Source organism: Tachysurus fulvidraco, chromosome 12 (genome assembly GCF_022655615.1).
Source record: "Tachysurus fulvidraco isolate hzauxx_2018 chromosome 12, HZAU_PFXX_2.0, whole genome shotgun sequence".
Taxonomy (NCBI): domain Eukaryota; kingdom Metazoa; phylum Chordata; class Actinopteri; order Siluriformes; family Bagridae; genus Tachysurus; species Tachysurus fulvidraco.
Window position 1 is genome coordinate 2,917,472 of NC_062529.1, and position 25,000 is coordinate 2,942,471.

The 25,000-nt window shown below is 39.7% G+C and overlaps 1 protein-coding gene across 3 annotated transcripts in view; it reads right to left on the minus strand.

The window, feature by feature from the left end:
* gabrr2a (gamma-aminobutyric acid type A receptor subunit rho2a) overlaps window positions 1–15,332 on the minus strand; it is a 22,229-nt gene extending 6,897 nt beyond the window's left edge. The window contains exons 1-4 of one of the 3 annotated variants that reach the window (XM_047821087.1): window positions 13,246–13,540; window positions 12,243–12,349; window positions 5,619–5,686; window positions 2,848–3,071 (exon numbers count right to left, since the gene is read on the minus strand). In XM_047821087.1, coding sequence (XP_047677043.1) covers window positions 2,848–3,071; window positions 5,619–5,686; window positions 12,243–12,349; window positions 13,246–13,253 — 407 coding nt within the window. In that variant the 5' untranslated portion in view covers window positions 13,254–13,540. Of the gene's footprint in view, window positions 1–2,847; window positions 3,072–5,618; window positions 5,687–12,242; window positions 12,350–13,245; window positions 13,541–15,031 lie in introns of those variants that run through there. The other 2 variants (XM_027159688.2, XM_027159689.2) reach the window with 2 other exon arrangements.
* Window positions 15,333–25,000: the final 9,668 nt, after the last annotated feature.

The window sequence follows — 25,000 nt, forward strand, 5'->3', positions numbered from 1 at the left end:
TTATTTCCTGTTCTGTTCTGTAGGAGGAGTCGCTCCTGAGTCAGCCCTGTCCACCTTGTATCGGTCAGCATAAATAAAATAGGCCAACGCTGTCAGGACTGACGTTTTCCCTGCAGCAACGAGGCGGATATTTGACTTTGAAATTAGCACTGGCCCTAATACATGCGAGTCGCTCTGTGCCCAGTTCCTCCTTCTCCTCAGAAGAGACACAACAAAAAACCATCACTGCAAGCGACTCCCTCATTGTACATGCAGGCAGCATGCGTAGGTAATATCACCAAAACCGCTGTAGGCCATGGGTTGCCTTTTCACAGGCCACAAATATCTCTAAAAGTAGTCCATGGGCTTTGGATGCATTTGGAGGTATTTCGTATTCTGAAGATACGACCTATATGTCACCATTAATTTACCAACACTACGAAAAATCGTTAAAGTAAATTTGTATAGTATATTAAAAAAAATTGTTTATTAATACAGTGCAAAAAAAATAAACATCGGAAAACACTAAAAAATGAAGTCAACTTGTTTCAAGTAATATTGTTTCATTTTGTATTTATAAACCCTCTTGCAGCAAGCCAACACAGTTTTTATTAATTTTACACAAGGTTGATTTATTTCAGTGCAGAAACTAGGATGAACAACCAACACTGATAAAAGTGGACTTCTGTCAGGGTCAGCACTTTAAAGTAAAGGCTTTTTTTAAAGTTTCTTTAAGTTTTGCAACACAGGCAAGTCTTCAGGACAGACAGAAATAAACAAGTAGGCTTATGAGGAAATGATTCCGTGTCTATGTTCCCAGGGTCCTATGTTCCCAGGGTCTATGTTCCCAGTGTCTATGTTCCCAGGGTCCTATGTTCCCAGGGTCTATGTTCCCAGGGTCTATGTTCCCAGTGTCTATGTTCCCAGGGTCTATGTTCCCAGGGTCCTATGTTCCCAGGGTCCTATGTTTCCAGGGTCTATGTTCCCAGTGTCTATGTTCCCAGGGTCTATGTTCCCAGTGTCTATGTTCCCAGGGTCCTATGTTCCCAGGGTCCTATGTCCCCAGGGTCCTATGTTCCCAGGGTCCTATGTTTCCAGGGTCATATGTTCCCAGGGTCCTATGTTTCCAGGGTCATATGATCCCAGGTTTTATGTTTCTATGAGACTATGCTTCCATGGTCCTATGTCCCCAGGGTCTAGGTTCCTAGGGTCCTATGTTCCCAGGGTCTATGTTCCCAGGGTCTATGTTCCCAGGGTCTATGTTCCCAGTGTCTATGTTCCCAGGGTCTATGTTCCCTGGGTCCTATGTTCCCAGGGTCATATGTTCCCAGGGTCTATGTTCCTAGGGTCCTATATTCCCAGGGTCCTATGTTCCTAGTGTCCTATGTTCCCAGGGTCTATGTTCCCAGGGTCCTATGCTCCCAGGGTCCTATGTTCTCAGGGTCATATGTTCCCAGGGTCCTATGTTTCCAGGGTCATATGATCCCAGGTTTTATGTTTCTATGAGACTATGCTTCCATGGTCCTATGTCCCCAGGGTCTATGTTCCTAGGGTCCTATGTTCCCAGGGTCTATGTTCCCAGGGTCCTATGTTCCCAGGGTCCTATGTTCCCAGGGTCTATGTTCCTAGGGTCCTATGTTCCTAGGGTCCTATATCCCCAGGGTCCTATGTTCCTAGTGTCCTATGTTCCCAGGGTCTATGTTCCCAGGGTCCTATGTTCCCAGGGTCTATGTCCCCAGGGTCCTATGCTCCCAGGGTCCTATGTTCTCAGGGTCATATGTTCCCAGGGTCCTATGTTTCCAGGGTCATATGATCCCAGGTTTTATGTTTCTATGAGACTATGCTTCCATGGTCCTATGTTCCCAGGGTCTATGTTCCCAGGGTCTATGTTCCCAGGGTCTATGTTCCCAGGGTCCTATGTTCCCAGGGTCCTATGTTCCCAGGATCCTATGTTCCCAGGGTCTATGTTCCTAGGGTCCTATGTTCCTAGGGTCCTATATTCCCAGGGTCCTATGTTCCTAGTGTCCTATGTTCCCAGGGTCCTATGTTCCCAGGGTCTATGTTCCTAGGGTCCTATGTTCCTAGGGTCCTATATTCCCAGGGTCCTATGTTCCTAGTGTCTTATGTTCCCAGGGTCTATGTTCCCAGGGTCCTATGTTCCTAGGGTCCTATGTTCCTAGGGTCCTATATTCCCAGGGTCCTATGTTCCTAGTGTCTTATGTTCCCAGGGTCTATGTTCCCAGGGTCCTATGCTCCCAGGGTCCTATGTTCTCAGGGTCCTATGTTTCCAGGGTCATATGATCCCAGGTTTTATGTTTCTATGAGACTACGCTTCCATGGTCCTATGTCCCCAGGGTCTAGGTTCCTATGGTCCTATGTTCCCAGGGTCTTTGTTCCCAGGGTCTATGTTCCCAGTGTCTATGTTCCCAGGGTCTATGTTCCTAGGGTCCTATGTTCCCAGGGTCCTATGTTCCCAGGGTCCTATGTTCCCAGGGTCTATGTTCCTAGGGTCCTATGTTCCCAGGGTCTATGTTACCAGGGTCCTATGCTCCCAGGGTCCTATGTTGTAGGGTCCTATCCTGTGTTCCCCTAGTCATGGGTTCCCAGGGCCTATATGTCTATGATCCTATGTTTCCATGATCCTAGGTATCCAGGGTCTATGTTTCAGGGTCCTGCGTTTCCAGGATCTATGTTTGTGCAACCCATTTCCATGTGTGTGCAACCTAGTTAAATTTTCATAACTCAAACTTAAGTTCATAAATGAATACATGCCTGGGAACATTGGGCTTATTCTAAAATCCTCTGTCCACTAAAAAAAGCAAAGATCAAATTAACTCTCATTGTGATGAAAAGAGAAGAATTCTATACCTCAGACTGTAGAGAACATGGCCGTCAGGGAAAACCCTCAGCATGATGTTCTCAGTGGTGGTGTCGTGGATGAAGGATCTCTTCGAGTGTACAAAAAACACATCAGGGACCCAGATCTTTTTCACCAAGCGTCCGTCAAAAGTCATGCTTTTGTTCGTGGTGCTGGTAAAGGACAGGCGCTCGTCCTTCCAGTAGTGTCTAAGGTATATGGTCATGGTGAAGTCCTGCATAATGAGAATCAGCTCAGTAGTTTACAAACTGCCACGTCACAAACTCATCAATCACAGTTAAAATCTAGGTGTCATCGGGCATCAAAATGTGCAGTTATTACTGTACTGCACCTAGTGGTTAATATAGGAACTGCAACAAAGACTTCTAACCGAGTCAAACTGGCGAAGGAATCATGCTGCCACATGCTTAATCTATGAGCATTTTCACTGGATAATAGAGGGGCTGACTAGCTAGTTAATAAGATGGTTGCCAGATTCAGCGCAATATGTTAAAGCAATTCTAATTAGAATGAAATATAATCCAATTATATCCAAATGTAAAAAAAAGAGTGTGTACATCGTTTCTGTGTGATTGAATTCGGAAACATCATCAGTTGATTATGTACTTTCAAAGACTCAAACAGAAGTGAACTCCACATTAACACACACACACACACACACACACACACACACACACACACACACACACACACACACACACACACACACACACACACACACACACACACAGATTTTAAGCATGCTAAATTATTTTATTTATTTTCCCCCCACAAATGTGTAAAGCTGTTTGTTTTTTTCATTGTGTGTAATATATATAACACTTGATCCTCTGGGCTCTACTCTAAATCACTGGAAAGTACATCATCCACCTGATCTTACCCCCTGTTACGTAACCATAAATATTTGGCATTTAGTGACCTGTAATTATGTTCAGTTAAAGGATGGCGCTTGATGGCACACAGGATTCACAGGAAAGGAGTTCTCACTCACTCACTTACTCATTTTCTATTGCTTATCTGAACTACCTCGGGTCACAGGGAGCCGCCGATCTCATCGGGCATCGAGGCAGGATACACCCTGGACGGAGTGCAAACCCATCACAGGGCACACACACACACTCTCATTCACTCACACACTCACACACTACGGACAATTTTCCAGAGATGCCAATCAACATACCATGCATGTCTTTGGATGGGGGAGGAAACCGGAGTACCCGGAGGAAACCCCCGAGGCACGGGGAGAACATGCAAACTCCACACACACAAGGCGGAGGCGGGAATCGAACCCCGACCCTGGAGGTGTGCCCCCCATGAAAGGAGTTCAAATGTAAAATAGGTGATGGAGGTGTTGTACTGTATATTGTGTATATTGTAAGATCACAGCTTTTTTCTGTAACAGCAGCTCTGTCAGTCACTCGGCTGGAATTCGAATCGCTGAATATAACATTCCCAGAGAGCTGCTGTGAATGAGACAGAGACTCTAATTCACAATAATTGCCTGATACTGGTACCAGGCACCAAGAACAATCTGATCAGTTCTCTTACATCCAGTAATCCTAATTCTGATCACTGACTCCAGCTCAAGCTCATTCATATCAATCATTTTATATAGCCTTTTCTTTTAGGCAATATAAGCCATAGAGTCTTTACGCTCAGATGCTTAGAGATTTTAGTTTACTGAGGCACATTCATGGATGTAAAATATGCATATATGCACAATAGAGATTAAGAAATGGAGGAAAATGAAGGGCTTTTCTTAGTCATAGCCAACGTTTCTAATTAAGCGTGGTGTTTCCTGGCAGATGGTCTCACTCTTAATGAGCCAGGCAGCTTCAATCTGACATATTTCGCAACCAACGTGTGCCAATATTTATGAATTCCATCATTTTCATGAATAACGTTGATGAATTAATTTGGGGGTGGGGGTGTAGGGGGATGGGGGGGGGGTTGTAGGAAATACAGTATGAAAAGGCCTCAAAAGAACTAAATGAATAATGAACAGATAGAAGGATGAATTATAGGGAAGTGGTGGCTTAAGTAGTTAATAAGGTTCTGGGTTGTTGATTGGAAGATCGGTGTTCAAGCCCCAGTACTGCCAAGCTGCCACTGTTGGGCCCTTGAGTAAGGCCCCTAGCCCTCACTGATCCAGTGGCGCTGGATCATGTCTGATCCTTTGCTCTGACCCCAACCTCCAAACTTAAGATATATAAAGAAAGAATTTCACTGTGCTTGTAATGTATATGTGGCAAAATATGGGGTTTCTTCTTAATTTTAGAATAAACAAGTTTGTCAAAATTTTGTATAAATATATCTATTTTAATCCTCATCAAAAGTCCTAGCCTCCTCCGATTAGTCCACACAGTCTGAACCTCAACCAATGTTTATCACCTAAACAACCTGTACGACTTAAATACTGTTAGCATGTAGCATGGCATGTTTGCTAGCAAGAGCCATTTTCGTGTGTATATTGAGGTGATACAGACTTAATAAACTTAAAAATAACAAAATAAACTGAAATTGCACCAGTTTATCAAAATGTAATTTTTATATATAAAATGTCCAAAGGCAAGAGCATCTGTTTAAAGTTAGTGGGCTAAGATCCTATCTCTGCCATATTTTATTAAAAATAAAAAAATCTGGCAAATTCAAATCTGGCATAAACTAAACACAGATGGATTTCAGTGTAAATACAATGCTGACTAAATTTATTACATACTTATTTAAATTTACAGATAATAAAATAAAAGATTGAATTCACCATATCTACTTCTGAAATACTGTCCAAGCTTTCGACCTGGACGTCGACGCCCACAGGAATAGCGGGACCTGAAATAAAGAATAAACATACATTTTTTATCCAACCGATTCAACTGACACACAGTGCCAATAGTTTTGCATGATATTCATCAAACCAAGTGTTACCTAACAGCTCATTAACCCACAAACTGTGTACATTGATTAAAATTGATCGCACGGGTTTGTGCTAGAAAATTTTCCAAAACGTGAACTGGGTGTAGTTTTTAGGCCACTGGTCCACCAGACTGTATAAAGCAGTGTGTAACAGCCTTGTGGGACATTTATCCAGAGCAAACCACAAATGTCCTTTCTGTTACAATAAGGGCTGAAGGGATACTTCCCGTTAGGGGTCACTGAAAGTAGAAGAAGAATCCACCTAACTCTGTCCTCAGCATCTTCTACTCTCACACCAATTACCTTCATGTCCTTTTGACCTCAGCTCCATCTCCAACATCCTTCTACCAATATAACCATCTCAATCTAGGCTCTCTGACCTTGTCAACCTGAGCTGTCCCTCTGATGTGTGACAGACAAATAGATAGATAGATAGATAGATAGATAGATAGATAGATAGATAGATAGATAGATAGATAGATTGATAGCTAGATAGATAGATAGATAGATAGATAGATAGATAGATAGATAGATAGATAGATAGATAGATAGATAGATAGATAGATAGATAGATAGATAGATAGCAGTTAATAGACTAGACAGATAGACAGAAAGAAAGAAAGAAAGAAAGAAAGAAAGAAAGAAAGAAAGAAAGAAAGAAAGAATGAAAGAAAGAAAGAAAGAAAGAAAGAAAGAAAGGCTGACAGACAGACAGACAGACAGACAGACAGACAGACAGACAGATAGATAGATAGATAGATAGATAGATAGATAGATAGATAGATAGATAGATAGATAGATAGATAGAAAGATAGATAGATAGCAGTTAATTGACCAGATAGACAAAAAGAAAGAAAGAAAGAAAGAAAGAAAGAAAGAAAGAAAGAAAGGCAGACAGACAGACAGACAGACAGACAGACAGACAGACAGACAGAAAGACAGACGGAAAGACCAAAAGACAGACAGACTGACAAACAGACAGACAGACAGACAGATAGATAGATAGATAGATAGATAGATAGATAGATAGATAGATAGATAGATAGATAGATAGATAGATAGCAGTTAATTGTCCAGATAGACAGAAAGAAAGAAAGAAAGAAAGAAAGAAAGAAAGAAAGAAAGAAAGAAAGAAAGAAAGAAAGAAAGAAAGAAAGGCAAACAGACAGACAGACAGACAGACAGAAATAAAGACAGACAGACAGACAGACAGACAGACAGACAGACGGAAAGACCAAAAGACAGACAGATAGATAGATAGATAGATAGATAGATAGATAGATAGATAGATAGATAGATAGATAGATAGATAGATAGATAGATAGATAGATAGATAGATAACTATCTTTTGTCAGTTAATTCATTAAGTAATTTTATCCCACACTGTTAGGATGCAATAATAATTCTTCAGTAAGCCTCTTTTAGTAACCAAAGTGTCTATTTTGAAGCACAGAATAATTCCATGTGTCCTCCAGATTCTGAGCTTTTTCAGATGTCTTCCATTAGATCTTTGACATCAGTGCCACTTTGAGCAGACCGTGTTCACACAGCTGGAAGTGCAGCTTTCATATCTTTCACTAATATCCATCTAACTATATCCAGCGTATGTGTGATAAGGTTCTGGTCTTAGTTTGGAAAACAGAACACGACAGACGAGAAAACAACTGCATGACAACAAGCTCCACAAGCTAACAATAGCAAAATCGACCTGATCCGACAGCTACGGAGCCATGACGACCGAATCCAGGGCTATTTTAGGTGGCACAGAAACAAGTGGGCCGACTTTAAGGTTACATTCATTACCTCGGAATAGCAGCACCTCCATTGTAATGCTGCCACCGGGTCCTGTCAGAAATGAGACGAGCGCTCTCGATTTCCACAACAATGTCATAAATTACTACTTAGGAACTCGTATTTCTCACTCACTTCCCGTGTTTCTGAAAAAGTGCCTGAATAACAAGAAGTCACAATACAACAGTAAAACCCCAATATCAGAATTTGCTTCAATTAGCTAGAAAAAAACTTCGCTCTGTAATTAGCAAGTCGGCTAATTTACACGTAGCATAATTTCTACCTCATCTTAGCGAAAATCTCGAAACTCTCTCATACTATTTGCAAACAATTAAGTTTATTTCAAGCATATGTTCAGTCTAATCTTAAAATGTACGTTCTATTTAAACAATTCAATGATAACTTCTTACCAAGCTATTCTTAACGCAACACCGTATTGTTTTGGGTTTTTTCCAGCTAGTAAAGTAAAACCAGTCAGTGTGTCTTTACTTATCGAGTACCAGAGAATGGCACTTTATTAGCTTTGATTTAAGAGAAGGATAAAAATACAGGGCTGTCAAGTGTCACGCATCGAGAGTGACAGTCATGCATTTGGGTCTTTTCTCACACTCTCCCGCCACACATCGTATTTCTCACACAGAAAAACTTTTTGACTATTTATCATATATTTAATAAGCCGAAGCGGCCAAGACGTATCCACCGCTGTCTCTATGGAACCGGGCAGGAATCAAGCGCGTCTCAGTTCTTAGTCGAGCCTGACACTTATCAGCCAATCAAAAAAAAGATGCTACACAACAGCCAATCAGAAAATAGCACTATGTGGGTAAGATTTAACGCAACAACCAATGAACAAAAAACATTCATTACAGAGGGTATTTTCGATGGTCGGTTTGAACAAAAACCTCAACACGAAACAGCTTGTCTCTGGACGGGACATTGTCCTTAATCATGACCCTAAAAATGTCTGGGCTTGTGCTGAACTGGTTTATATGGGAGCAACATTACAAATGATAAAGGAGTCCAAAAAGGCAACAAACACTTACAATAAACAACACTAGTCATAATCAATCTCTCTCTCTCTCTCTCTCTCTCTCTCTCTCTCTCTCTCTCTCACACACACACACACACACACACACACACACACACACACACACACACACACACACACACACACAAATTAATAAATGTAAATTAAACGAATACTTTGTTTTGGGTAAAATGTGGTCAGTGATCCTTACCAAACACAACAACTCTCCAATTATTATTATTTTATTATTTTTTTGAATTATTTATTTTATTTTATTTTATTTATTTACTTATTTATTTGGTTGGGTTGCGGGGGGGGGGGGGGGGTCTTGGAGATGTCACACTTGCCTGTCTTCAAAACTTGAGAGCCCTGAAAATATATAAGGAACATTGTTTTTTTTTTTTAAATTTATAGTGACTCAAATAATCCTGAAATCGGAGCTAATCTGGCAGCAGTCACACATAAAACCGTTCATTTTCCACGTCGTGTGCCATTTCGACTTGATATCAGACGAATCAGGCTAATCAGGAACTCAGCTTGTGAGTGAAATCAATAAGCTCTAACTAATCAACTCCCTGCTACATGTCTGTCTGTGTCTGAAAGTGCCCTTGGCTGGATTTGTCCCATATTTGTCCCATATCTCATTCAGCTCTAAACTTCGGTTGCTGTTAAAGCAGACCGTGAGCAGCCTTGTGGGCTAATTCGAGTGGGAGAACATGTGCTAATTGCTAATGCTGCTTGCGCTAATCCACGTGGCTAGCACACAGCTCAATCTCGTGGTGAGCATCGCTGCAGTTCAGCATTGCATCCAGATGGGCAAACTCATCAGAGAGCTGCTGCTTAAATCTTTAACCGGGGAAAAGAAAATCATCAAGGAACAAGTGCACACATTAGCTGTCCCTTCTAGCAGCTGCATGCTGTATGTATATCCAAAGCTTTCAAGTGTAACGCATCGAGACTGACAGTCACTCATTTGGGTCTTTTCTCACGCTCTCCCGCCAAACATCGTATTTCTCACGCAGAAAAACTTTTTGACTATTTATCATATATTTAATAAGCCGCAACACCCAAAATGTATCAGTCCGCACCTCTGTCTCCTGTCTTCCGGGCAGGAATCAGGCGCGTCGAGCCTGACACTTATCAGCCAATCAAAAAAAGAGGCTACACAATAGCCAATCAGAAAATAGCACCATCTGGTAAGATTTAATGCAACAAGAAAAATAAAACATATTCAATAAACATTATTCATTAGCGAGAGTATTTTCGAAGGTCGGTTTGAACAAAACCTCAACACGAAACAGCTTGTCTCTGGACGGGACATTGTCCTCAATCATGACCCTAAAAATGTCTGGGCTGTCCCTCTTGCCTGATGGGCTGTCACTCTTGCCTGTCTTCAAAACTTGAGAGCCCTGTATATCACAGCGTCTGTGCAGGAAAAATGTATGTACTGTATATTCCATATAAATGGCATGGAACCGATGATCAACACAGATAACAGGAAGTGCAGTCTTTTTTCTTTTCTTTGCTCCAGTGCCTGACACTATACAATACGTCTATACGAACTGTTTCTTATTGTTCGAGTGCCTACAAGGACACATGTAATTTAGCGTCGTCTGATATTTCAAATAAATAAATAAATAAATAAATAAATAAATAAATAAATAAATAAATAAATGTACATGCACCAGCAAGTAAAGCATAATCTGTCCAACATAAAATGTCCACTAATCCCACATGCATGTAATCCATGACAGGACGAAATCCATACTGCTATGGTGTGATGTTATGCCCTCGATTTACATGAAACTTCTCAGTCTGAGGATTATCCATGACCTTAAAACACCATTAGTAGCCCGGTGTAGATTACTCCTGACTTCTCCCCAGACTCCTGTGACACTTCCTACCAACACCAAGCTAAACTCTTTATACTCTATAGCCCATCTAACTTAATAGCATTAAAGGAAAACGCCACTTTTATCTTACTTCTGATCATATCGAACCATATCGTGAATACCCAGCATGCTCAGCTGGAAACACTAGCACACCAGTGACAGATCTGCGAATTTAGTGACAGCCTGATTGTTGGATGAATGTGTTCCAGTGTTTGGGATATCTTAATCCCCTTCTGTGTGGACCCCCGCAGAGGGTGATGCTATTCCGCAAGGTACACACTGTCAGAAAGAATCACACACACGCAAGCAAGTAACACACTGCTGCGGTGAAGAAACATCAAAAAGACAGCTGAGTGAAGAACTGGATTATAAAGGTTTCTGTGTCTGTCAGAATCAGGAGTACTTTCCTTTCGAAAATAAAACACATTTTGACCCTGTAGGTGATGCATGAAAAGGAAACTCAGGAAAATGGAAGATGTGACAAAACACTTACATGTCAAAAATATTATATTAATAACATGTTAAAGGGTGAAACAGAAGATGCTTCTTGTTCTTGACTTGTTGGGAATTTCTTAATATCCAGCAATGCAAACCTTTTGTTACGCCAGGAAACAAAGGAGTTTGATGATGTCATAGCTGCTGAGCCAATAGGAATATAAACATAAGCTCTTTTGTCATGTTGTGGCAGCAGTCAGAGAATATATTTGACTGATCAGCCCTTTAGCGTGTATACAACAGCAATGCGGATTAAAGAGGGATTTGGCTGAATATGTTTTGTGGTGATGTCACATGACGTGTCTTTGACCCAAATCCAAATTGCAACCTTGTCCAAAAATCACAGAATTTTAAGATCTATATAGTGTATATAGCTTCCAAGTTTAAAGAAATCCACGAGTTATTACCGCTCCTAGTGGTTAAAAGTAGGAACTACAACAAGCACTAATAGATCTATGTTTAATTTTTGACATTATTAAATGCTATTATTGTATCGGGGGTATGTAGACATTTTATGTTCACTTGAAGTTATTTAATAAATAAAAGCTGTATGTATATTGATGTAACTTTTTTAAAAGGTTTGCACATTCTGTATTAGTGTGACACCAACACCATGGTGGTATTTTACATCATCCACCAAAAGGGCAGCAAAATTGCAATTGTGATTAAAGTTTAAATTGGGTGAACAAGCTCTGGAAGTGGGCAGACGCACACCTTCTGTCCTTAATAGCTGCCAGCAGAGTCAATCTGTTTGCAAACAGACCGCCAATTCAATGCTCTATGTGTTTCCAGGACCTTCTAGCACGCAGCTGCCGAATTCTACAGCTGAAAACCTCCCCAACGCGGTCAGTGTTGAATGACACACTGAAGGACATGCAATATAATATGCGACAGTACTACGCAACCGTTGTTGCTGAGATGGACATTCTCGATGAATAGACACATTATAGTTCCACCTGTTGTTGGTCTTACTGACCCTCCATGTGTCTGTGGCCTGCTTTCCCAGATCACCGTGGTAAAGCAGAACATACAGCATAAAATTGTCCCTTTGAGAGTGTATGCTGTGTGCAGGAGCTCGAGATAAGTACAGTATTGATGCAATTGGAAATAATTGGGAGAAATATATAGAGTGAGGGTAAATAATTCGAGTACAATTCGAGGGCTTGCAACTAATATTTCCAGGTACCTATTTAGTTAGGATAAATTATGATGTACAAAATTGCTTTACATAATATAGTAAATATTTGGTTTGGGGTTATGGGTTCACCTCCGAATGCTGGTCTCATGGTGAAGTCATGATCATCCACTCTGAGTAGCTGCTCTGTTTTCACCTTCCTGGATTTGGTCACATCTGGAGGCTTCTTCGCCAAAGGGCTAGAACAAAAAATGATAATCGGAATGTGAGTCGGTGATTCAGAATGTGATTCAGTGATTCAAAGATTTATTCAGTGATCTAGAATGTAATTCAGTGATTCAGACTAGGATTCAGTGATTCAGTGAATCAGAAATGATTCAGAGATTAAGACTGTGATTCAGTGACTCAGAATGTGATTCAGTGATTCAGATTGTAATTTAGTGATTCAGTGACTCAGAATGGGATTTAGTGATTCAGTCTATGATTCTGTGATTCAGTGACTCAGAATGTGATTCAGTGATTCAGATTGTGATTCAGTGATTCAAAGTTTATTCAGTAATCTAGAATGTAATTCAGTGATTCAGACTAGGATTCGGTGATTCAGTGAATCAGAAATGATTCAGTGATTAAGACTGTGATTCAGTGACTCAGAATGTGATTCAGTGATTCAGATTGTAATTTAGTGATTCAGTGACTCGGAATGTGATTTAGTGATTCAGACTACGATTCAGTGATTCAGTGACTCAGAATGTGATTCAGTTATTCAGATTGTGATTCAGTGATTCAGAATGTGATTCTTTCAATTTAGTATATTATTTAAGACAAATCATGTACTTTAAATAAGTATAAAGGACCGTTTATAGCCAATAAAGGTGGAAGTTCTACAGCATTAAAAAGCTATGAAATGTTTAAAAAGTATTTTTCTTTCAATTGGAAATTCAATTCTTCCTGTAGCAGCTTATTGATTTACTTTATTGGACATTGTGAATTTCGGTTTGTCTTGTAATCCTGCTGAGATAAGAACCAGCCTTTAAAGTACTTGTTATGCATTATGTGTGCTGGTTTTTAACATTCCGTTATACTACACCTAACAATTGATGAAAAAGGTACACTGTACCATTCCCACGCACTATACCTCATCATTTCATGTTTGATTCTTTATCCGACTGATCCAGACTGACTGTGACACCACAGCAAGGTGAGAATGGATTTCTACTGTCCATAATAAGCTTTTCTTCCCAGCCCTTGTGCTGATGTCCTCCATACAGGAGATTATTTGCTGTGATAGTGGCTTTAGTTGGATGTTGTGTCATCTCAGTGGTAAGTACCAGATGGAGGAAACGTGTGCTAGACACGTGGCTGGCGTGTGATGTGCGAGGATTGGCGAGACACAGCATGTGCACAGTGTGTATGACAATATGGCTATGTGTGCTGGATGTCTGGGTCATGTTAATTATGCCCTGGCCTTTTCCCTTTCATTAAGGGTAAAGATGAGTCATATTTTTAAAAAAAACAAAACAGGGTTTTAAGGGTTGGGGGTTGGTTGGTTTACTAAATAATAATAATAATAATAATAATAATAATAATAATAATAATAATAATAATAATAATAATAATAAGCATTTTACCTTCATCCTTATTATACCTATCATCTCCCTTTTATCAAAAAAGCCTTCCTTCTGTGCAATCATCATCATCATCATCATCATCATCATCATCATCATCAAAATCAAACAGCACACTCAGGCTACTAATTATCACAGTGATCTTAATAACAGTCATCACAATCAGCATTCTCATCAAAGCTTATTTTCTAATCATCATCATCATCATCAATATCATCAACTAAAAACAACCACCAAACTGACCATCATGATGATTCTGATTTTGATGATCATAATAACCATTCTTGTCATATTTACACCTGTAGCATCACGATCAACCTCATCATCATCATCATCATCATCATCATCATCATCATCATCATCATCATCATCATCATAACTAAATAACAAACCGACCACTATAATGGTCCTGATTATGAACACAATCAGCATTCAATGTCATTTTACATCTGTGGCATCTTCATTATCACCATCATAAACATCATCATCATCATCATCATCATCATCATCATCACCACTATCATCATGCCATCATCACTTAATAACAAATTGACCTCTAAAATGATCCTGATTATTATAAGCACAATCGGCATTCTCGTCATCTGTAGCATCATCATCATCATCATCATCATCATCATCAGCAGCAGCAGCAGCAGCAGCAGCATCAAGTATCCTCACATTATCACTAATATCTCAATAATAATCATAGTCACTTTTCTGGTCAATATGATTAAAACTAAACTGCATTTCTACGAAAACCTTTCGATGTCTTCATTATCGTTACTTTGCTGACCACCTGCACCTTCACCACCACCAGCACCACCACCAGCACCACCAGCACCATCATCATCATCATCATCGTCAGCAGCAGCAGCAGCAGCAGCAGCAGCAGCAAACCAAATAGCAAACTGACTAACACAATGATCCTGATTCTAATTGATCATAATCTCCATTCTTGTCATTTTACATCTGTAGCATCATCATCATCACCATCATCATCATCATCACCACCATCATCATCAGATACCAACTTATTACTATTGTGTTAATAACAGTCATAATCCCCAACCTTTTAACGTCTTTAGTATCGTTAATTTCGTTACACCATCACCATCATCATCATCATCATCATCACCATCATCATAATCATCATCATCATTGATAACCACAAACAAACCTGTCATTAGATTATTTATAAAACAAGGGGCAGATTTTCTCCGAAAAAGGACAATAATCCACTTTGCAGCAGTGAGCTCAGAACTAACTGCATGCACCAATTCCACTTCTCAAGCCCACCTCGCGCTTCACCGAGTGGTTGGAATGAAGAGCAGCACTCACACTCCTCGCTTCTCGGTCTCAGCTCCGGTCCAGCGTTTCTCACGCGCTGCGCTGTAACTCCTGCACTCCTGTACAGTAACCAGACACACGGCTACAATCAGCAAGAGTTCCAGACCAGGCATCCTGCGCTTCACCCTGCACGGCCACCCTGCACGCGGATCATCCCTGAGCACTCGGACCCGGGATCGGCGGCACCGCTCGGGTCAGAGCGCGCGACGGGCTGCACCGCGCATCGCTATGGCAACCGTTTAAATCTCACCGCTATAAGCGCTCCTCCTGCTCCTGCGCGCTATTGGCTATAAAACAGGTTGCCAGATTGGGAGGATTTTATTTTTAATCCAACTACTGATGCCAACTCTTTTCAGGGGATAAGTAAGTGCTTATTCAGAACTGACCGGATGACGTCATAATGGTCGAATCGTCATGTGTTACGCGATGTGTCTTTGAAGACTCTATGGTTAAAAATAATCGCATATAGAAATAGATGGCACAATAGAATACATGACACAAGGACCTGGCCGTCAGTGATCAGTGATTGGTTCTTTGGAAAAAATGGAAACCGCTGATTGATCCTTGGGGCTTAATTTAATGGGGATTAGTGATTGGTTCAGTGGGAATTAATGATGATCAGTGATTGGCTAGTTGGGAGAATGCTGATGAGTGAATGGTTCTCTGGGAATAATGAAGACTAGAGATTGGTCCTTGGGGATTAATGATGATCGGTGAGTGGTTAATTTGGTATAATGATGATCAGTGATTGGCTCTTTGGGAATAATTATGATCAGTGATTGATTAGTTGGGAATAATGATAATCATCGATCAAGGTTGCTGAAAATGCTGTTTAGTGATCGCATCTTAGAGATTATTAATGATCCGTGATTAGTCACACAGGTATAAAGGCTTGAATAAGGATCACTAACTGAAGGTAACTCTGAAGGAAACTGAAGTAACTGTAATGAATTATATATCAAAATAGATTTATAAAAAAATGATTTAAATTAATTTTCTTTTTCAAACCCAATTTCCTGGCCTTGTTTTGCTGATTAAACATATCCTTCTGTAGACCAGACGCTCATTCATTCTCTCATTTTAAGCTATTTCTGACTGTGAGTCAGATTACCTTGATGGAAATTGGATTCTTTCATGTTTGGTAAAGCTTTTTTTTTTTTTTTTTTTACAGAGAAATCACACAGCTAAGAACAATCAGGTCTTCTTCAAACTTCGACTTGTGTCCCCTCCCTCGTAAGTAGTGCTGACTTTGGAGATGTGTCACGTTTCTGATTCTGATTTCTGATGTGCAACGCATCAGTAAGATCTTCACTCTATTGCTCCAAAAACTGCTTTAATGTGAAATAACTAAATAAATAAACTTCTATGGGTGGTTTAACGTCTTTTTGGGTGGTTTAACGTCTTTTATCGTCTTAAGGGTATTAATTAGAATTTATTGGTATCTTCTGAAATGATAGTATACGAAGGAACATGACTACCTCAGCATACGACGTTATAATACGTTATCTTTTCAGTAGAACCCGATCATTTACAAACGATTGGATTGAATACATAAAAGATCGAAGACCAAAAATAAAACATTTAAATACATTTTTATATTATATTATACTTTATGTGAGCTGTGTTTTGTGGAACATTAAATGTAGCTATAAATGGATAAAAGTATAAATTCATTCATTCAATTTCTACCACTTATCCGAACTACCTCGGGTCACGGGGAGCATCAAGGAAGGATACACCCTGGATGGAGAGCCCACCCATCACAGGGCACACACACACACCACACACACACTACGGACAATTTTCTAGAGTTGCCAATCAACCTACCATGCACCGGGGGAGGAAACCGGAGTACCCGGAGGAAACCCCCGAGGCATGGGGAAAAACATGCAAACTCCACACACACAAGGTGGAGGCGGGAATCGAACCCCGACCCTGGCGGTGTGAGGTGAACGTGTTAACCACCCCCATAATGTCATTAATAAAAAATTAATATATTGTTGTGGTGTAGGAGGAATAAAACACTTAACAGTAACTCAGACATCCTGAAGTTTTTTTACTCCTTAGTTATCAATCTAAGAAGGTTTGAAACAGCCCCATAAATATGTTTAGCCTCTTTATCCCAGAGGGTATATGATATTGTAGGAATACCCCAGTGGTCACGGATCTTGAGAATAATCTTGCTGTTTTGGGGTTGGGTTTGGTGCCTCGGGTGCCGTCGTTCCACAGCAGCAGATGGTGTGTCGCTTTTCCGCACATCCTCCCTCCCTCTCACTCTCTCTCCATCTCTCTCAGCTTTGTGAAGCTGCAGTTCGGCTTATCTGGGATTTCAAGGCGATTCCCTGCTGTCACTCTTGAGCTCTGCATCCAGACTGCACCTGATACCGAACCACTCCGTCTATCTCCAAAGCATCTCTTATGTAAAACATATCTTTCAATATTTAAAGGATAAATCTGGCTGCATGGTTTATGTTGGGTGTTTTTTTGTGATGCCTCTTTATCGGCTCGACAAGCTAGGATTTTCATTTAATATTAAAATCTGTTAACTTTGAACTTATATGCAAACTTTAATATTGATAAATATTTTTATGATCTATTTGAAAAAAGTCAGCTTGCTACTAAAGTCTCTTAAATCATAACATTCAGACTTATTTCTGTAATGCCTACAAAGCTCAAAACTTGTGCAAGCGTGGTGTGCAAAAGTTTGCACCCCCATCCATTTTATATCAATTTCTCATTAAAAAATACATTACAACACCCAAACTAAATCTTACAACAACTAATTTACAGCCAGCTATGACCTTAATTACTAACTCAATTTTTTTCCACCCTTATTTAATATTCTAGATAATGTACAGGTGTGTGCAAAAGTTTAGGCACCTTGTTTTGTGACAGCAAAAAGTTTGAAGAATTGGAGAATCGATCGTACTTCACAATTATTATTCTAAAGAATAATTCTTGACCTGAATCTTATGTCAATTACAGCCTATTGAGTCAAGTTCCTCAAATATAAATGAACATTGGCGGAAAAATGTTATCTAAAAGTTTCTAAAATGTTTGCTTACTCTAAAATCTAAAATGTTTGCTTACTCTTTTCGATCGGGGGTCATGCGGTTATAAAGTCATAAAGTTATAAAGGCTTGCACAACGTCCTTAGAACAACGTGTCTACAACGATCCTATCTTTAGACAAAAACTAACATCCATATCAGTGCTTTATAATTAGAGCTGCAAGAATATTTAGAACTGTTATAGAAAACACATAGAGTTGTTAAATAATATCAGACAGGAGAGAGTTTGCAGATTATACATTTCTATAGATTTTCCATTTTATTTATCCCCTTTGGGTTGATTAGTACAGAGAAGATTCCAAGCCAGAAAGAAAGAAAATCAGACTTGGAGGAAAACGTAACCCACTGAAAAGCAAAACTTTGTTAGCAACTCTTGAGTGCAAAACAATCAACAGATGATTTCTTTTTTCTTTTTCTTTTTTTTTACTTAACTGAGCTACATTTCACTTAAAAGCTCAAATACAATAGCTGTCTAATCATAGCACTCGGGACTGTAGCTGTAACTAGAACGGTACATTTCCTAAAGAAAATGTGAATGTGCTTGCACGTGGCAAGTTCCCCTCATCGTGCTGAGTGTTTTGATATGTCACATGTCCATGTTGTGCTAAATTTTTGATTGCGCTAATTTTGGGGGCGGGGCTACGCATGACGTCAGTTACCCTCATCTTGCTTAGTGTTTTGATATATGACATGTCCATGTTGTGCTAAATTTTCTTGATTTCTCTTGAATTTTAGGAATTTCCCATTCATTTCTATGGGTCTTTTTTGGCCGCTTTTTCGTCCGCTGTGCGAACATCGTTGGTCGGATCACTTATAAAATACATAGCCTCACCTCTCCTCAATGAGCCGGTCGATTTGACACCTCATTTATGGGTCTAGGACAAAAGCTGCGGGACAAGTTACGTGCCGAAAAAGTGTCCGTAATAATAATAATAATAATAATAATAATAATAATAATCATAATAATAATAATAATAATAATAATAATAATAATAATAATAATAATAATAATAATAATAATAAGTATGCAAGAGAATAAGAATGTGCTTTGAAAGCACATTAATTAGAGAAGAGACAAAGGTCCTGGAAGTGTCATTTTTCAGGATCTGTGGTCCTGCATGGAAAAGAAAGCAATATGAAAGGAAGCTTCTTATCGGCTACTTATCTCTGATTTATTATTGCACCGAACCTTTGATCAAGTTTTTAGAAATAATACTTAAACTTTACTCAATAATGTGACACACAAAAAAATACAGCTCAAATCAGGACATGGAAGTTATGCAATAAAATTCATATTTGAAAAACAAGGCATTTGTTTCTTAATGTTAATGACATGTTAGTTGCTTAAAGGTGCGGTCTCCGTTGTTTGAAAAATGTTTCAGAAAACTGCGTTGGGCCGCCAAACAAGACAAAAACAAAACTAACGTGTAGCCAATGAACAGAAAGGGGCGTGTCTTGTCAATATGTGTGGAGCGAGTGTTCAGTGCGCATGTGTGACGTTAGCAGAAAGCGGTTTTAACATTGACATGGAGGATAAAAACAAAGAAAGAAAGCGAAGAAAGACTTACGATAAGGACAAGAAGTAGGACGTGTTAATATAGGATCAGCTTTCCAGCGCTGGAGAGAACTGAACGTCTTCCGCACGAAACGGAGATGAAACTTTCACGGTACAACACACAGTACTACAAAAACACATTTGTATTACCATAGTATTACTCGTTGTGTTCATTTATTGATAAAAATATACCCTCGGTCAGCTGCCCCAGCAGGTTCCACCATAATACTTGTCTGGGTTAAATGTGGGTTATACTTGTCTGGTGTATGTGTGGGGTGGGGCTATCAAAACAGGGGTGGGACCCATTCGGGTTAGGGGCATGTTTGTTCTGGTGATTTCAAATGTCAACATTGGCTTTCAAACAATGGAGACCCCACCTTTAAGCAAGGAATTTTATACTGTAGAACTAGACATTTCTGGGCGTGGCTTATACGCAAGACTTGACCGAGTATCACATCAAGGACAACGTGTCCTTAGACAATGTACTAGACATTTTTCATGTATATAATGATCACTTTCTACCTCACACCCATATCCTGAATCATTTTCTTCTCCCGCATTCAATAAGCAAGTCCTCGATTGTTCTAACAAGGCACGCTACAATAATATATGATGTTTGATGTCTAATGGTTCAGATCAGGAGTCTTTTTGAAGTGAAATTATATTTTCCAATTAGCCCAGAGGTCAACATCGCAGTTCTTTTGATTAAAGTCATGTTTGCTGACAGAATAATGACATGTCTTTCATGAAGCAGGAAGCTCCTGAATGATAACGAAGAGCACGAACGAGACACCGAACAAACACCGGAGTCAGTCAAGGACAAAGAGTTTGCTGTAACAATCGACGCTTAAGAAAAGCAAGACAAATCTCGATTTTAGACACAATATTTGGTGAACGTTTTGTCTAGATCAACTCAAATGTAAACCAGTTGATCACATAGATTTCCAGAGCGATTAAAATCTTGATCAACACACAAAGTTCCATAGAGATATTAAATTCTGATTTTCTAGAAGCTCATTTGTTTATTCTGTTATAGCCATTGCTCTGACTGTCAGAAAACGGTTGTCTCTGGTGGGGACAAAAAGAGAGCCAAATGCAGGGATAGACAGACAGGGGTTTTATTAATAAATTTTTTTTTATAAAAAATCCCAAGGAAACAATAGGGGAAAAAACATTCATTCATTCATTCATTCATTCATTCATTCATTTTCTTCCGCTTATCCGAACCTCTCGGGTCACGGGGAGCCTGTGCCTATCTCAGGTGTCATTGGGCATCGAGGCAGGATACACCCTGGACGGAGTGCCAACCCATCGCTGGGCACACACACACTCTCATTCACTCACACACTAAGGACAATTTTCCAGAGATGCCAATCAACCTACCATGCATGGCTTTGTACCGGGGAGGAAACCGGAGTATCCGGAGGAAACCTCCGAGGGACGGGGATAACATGCAAACTCCACACACACAAGGTGGAGGTGGGAATCAAACCCCCAACCCTGGAGGTGTGAGGGGAATGTGCTAACCACTAAGCCACCGTGCCGCCCCCAGGGGAAAAAACAGTCAAATAAAATACACAAGATATTAAAAAAAAAGGAAAACATAAAACTGAAAGAAAACGGATAAGAAATGACAGACAAAACAAGCGCCACAGACACACAGAGAAATGAGAGAGAGTGAGACAGTTAGAGAGACAGACAGACAGACAGACAGACAGATAGGTGCAGACACACATCGGGTATAAATAGGGAAGGTAATTAGTGAAGCATAAGGACCAGGCCTCGTTCATGAAACTTCTTTGTACAAAGAATTTCTCCTTGTGAAATAATTCGAAGAAAATTCTTAGAAATTCTTTCCCCTTAAAATTAAAGAGAAGATCTTCATAAAGCATCTTAATCCTTACAAGAGCTCATAAGGTCAGAAAGTGTTAGGAATCGTGAGGAGGACTTTTCAGAGGATTAAGAGTTTCTTTATCGGAAGAGAAAATGGCCGAAAGGTGAAGAGGGAGAAAAAATGTTTTGTATACAATATTTAATAATGATTGTGAGTTAATTAGATGATACAGATTAGATTGTGAGTGTGTGTGAGTGTGTGTGGGTGTGTGTGGGTGTGTGTGAGTGTGTGTGAGTGTGTGAGAGTGACCAATTTTTTTTTGTAATAAATATTTACATTTCCATTACATTTATTACATTTATAACATACAGATGCACATCCGGTTTTTTTTTTTTTTGATACAATCACTTTTCTATCTTTTTTTCTTCTTCTTATCTTTATGGTAGGAGTCTCCACGTCCGGTGTTTCCTAACAGTTTTCCGCTACAGAAAGAAAACCCCACTGTGATTGTTTAATTGATGGTTAAAACGAACGTTTAAAGCTCAGCGTTATACATATTCACATCTCAGCAGCAGACAAGTGCAGATTCAGATCTGCTGTTTACTCATCTAAAATTTCTGCCTTAAACTCCTCTTCAAAGGCTTTTCTAGATTTTTCTCATGCAACATCAGAGGCAACTGTTGTGCAGGCACCCTGCTGTATGGTTATAAAATATTCACGAAAGACAAAAAAAAGGGAAAAACAATGTCTTCACGGATCATATTTTTCCAGTCTAGGTTTTGAACTAGGAGCAGTAATAAATGTTATTGTAACTCTTGTGCATGTCTTCCTTTATATTTCCCCAAATCTTGAGTATTTGTTGAAGTTGAGCTTAGTTGTATCTTTCTCTATACACGTCTGTGTCCGTTTCATTTTCTCTTATTTGATGTACACGTGCAATTATTTTCATCATTTTCATTTTCTACTTCTTATCCGAACTTCTCGGGTCACGGGGATCTCAGGCGTCATCGGGCATCGAGGCAGGATACACCCTGGACGGAATGCCAACCCATCGCAGGGCACACACACACTCTCATTCACTCACACACTCACACACTCCGGACAATTTTCTAGAGATGCCAATCAACCTACCATGCATGTCTTTGGACCGGGGGGGAGGAAACCGGAGTACCCGGAGGAAACCCCCGAGGCACGGGGAGAACATTCAAACTCCACACACACAAGGCGGAGGCGAGAATCGATCCCCCAACACTGCAGGTGTGAGGCGAACGTGCTAACCACTCAGCCACCGTGCCCCCCCCCCCTCATATTAATAGATATTTATAAAAAATTGTCTTATTACGACATTATAGCGGTGGAAAATGAGAGAAAATGAATACAATAGACACAATAGAATACACACGATATAATAAATATGTGTGGAATTGGTGTCGTGTCCCGAATGACCCGATGGTCTGTTTAAAAAAATGTCAATGTCAGCAAAAGTGTGAGTCTTTATTCGCTTCTGCAGTTTCTCGTACTTGTACCTGGAAGGCACAATATATTAAAATGCTTCCTGTATGGCATATACATTGGAATAAGATCGATCCAGGTTCAAACAGGAGATAAACGTAGACGTCTGCAGATGTTTTAATGTCTGTTGGGTAAAATGGATTATTTTTCGCTCAAGTTTTGACAAACAAATTGAGCCGAAATAACTTGATTACGTTTATGATGTCCGACCGGGAGGAGGCCAAGGGGAAGACCCAGGACACGCTGGAGGGACTATGTCTCTCGGCTGGCCTGGGAACGCCTCTGTATTCCCCCGTAAGAGCTGGAGGAAGTGTCTGGGGCGAGGGAAGTCTGGGCATCCCTGCTTAGACTGCTGCCCCCGCGATCCGGCCCCGGATAAGCGGCAGAAGATGGATGGATGGATGTTAATAAAATCTTATTTATTTAGTCATAATCTTCTTTAGGATTCTGGATGAAATGTAATGAAATGTAACAATTTACCAATTGTGGGGTATTTGCCTTTAAGTGTGTACAAACAAGAACTATTAAAACTGGGGGGGGGGGGGAACAAACAAACAAACAAACAATTTCTCCACTTAAAAACACAGAATTTTTTATAAACACAATAGAGGCTAGTTAAACAGAAATATCTATTAGAAAACTATATATATATATATATATATATATATATATATATATGTATATATATATATATATATATATAAAGAAACAGGTCAAGAAAACATTAAATTCACCAAAGAACTGCATTTTCTTAAATACGAGTGTGACATTTATCACATTTGTCATTTGATGACACTTGTCCACGCTTCCTTATTAGGGTGCTTTCACACCTGCCTTGTTTAGTTTGGTTGAATCGAACCGGAGTTCGATTGCTCATTTGGTGCGGTTCGTTTGGGCCGGTGAGAATGCAGCAATCGAACTCTGGTGCGCACAAAAAGCAGACCAAACAGCGTACCGAGACCTCCTTGAAGAGGTGGTCTCGGTACGCTTTCAAACGAACTCTGGTACGGTTCGTCTGTGGTGAGAACACGGTCCGAGATCGAATAGACCTGACTGCAAAAAGTATTTTGCATTTTGGACTAAACCAGCTGCCGTAGTGGGTCAACTGGTGCGGAACAGAACGATCGGTGTGGTGTGAAAAGGAACCAAAACTGATAAAAAGGTGTGAAAGCACCCTTAAAGTTTTAACATTTACATGCTGTCCAAATTAACGTGATATGTAAATTGATTACCTGGCTACGTATCTTGAATATTAACAGCTTCCTTCTGGACAGATTCTTATTAAGGGTTTTTTTTTTTTTTGCATTACCGTATGTGTCCGTTTAACATCTCATGCATTAAACACTACTCTTTTTATTATTATAAGTTATCAAAAATGCACATTTACTAATCTCATTATTTCAAGAAAGATACTGAATACTTGTTGGAATAAACAAGTAAAATGTCCTGAATGCAGAACATCATGAGATATCCTGGTTTTGAATATAAAAAAAAAATAACATACTAAAATTTCCAAAATATCGATTAAAGTATTGAATATCATTAGATTTTATACTGAAGCACTGAAATTCTTGGATGTATTTTATAATTAAAGAATAAACAGATGTTTTGTTGATGTCAAATATTCTCACAACACTACACCAAAAGTAGATTTTTGCTTTCATTAACTTCACGCAGATTTGATTTGACGGACGTCATCTGCATAAACGAGTCTATACTAATGTTGGGGTTTGGGGTGGTGTAGACTCTTGTAAGTATATCAGCAATGAAGGGGCAAATATTCATTACCATCCCCACCACCCCGTCCCAGATTTACGTACACTCCAAGGAACTACGAGTTTGATTGTAGAAATATGTCGTGTATAATGAATAACGAGGAACTCTCGGTGGAATTCACCTGCGCTGGCTTTAACGTCAGATTTGCCTGCAGCTTACTCAACTCCTGCT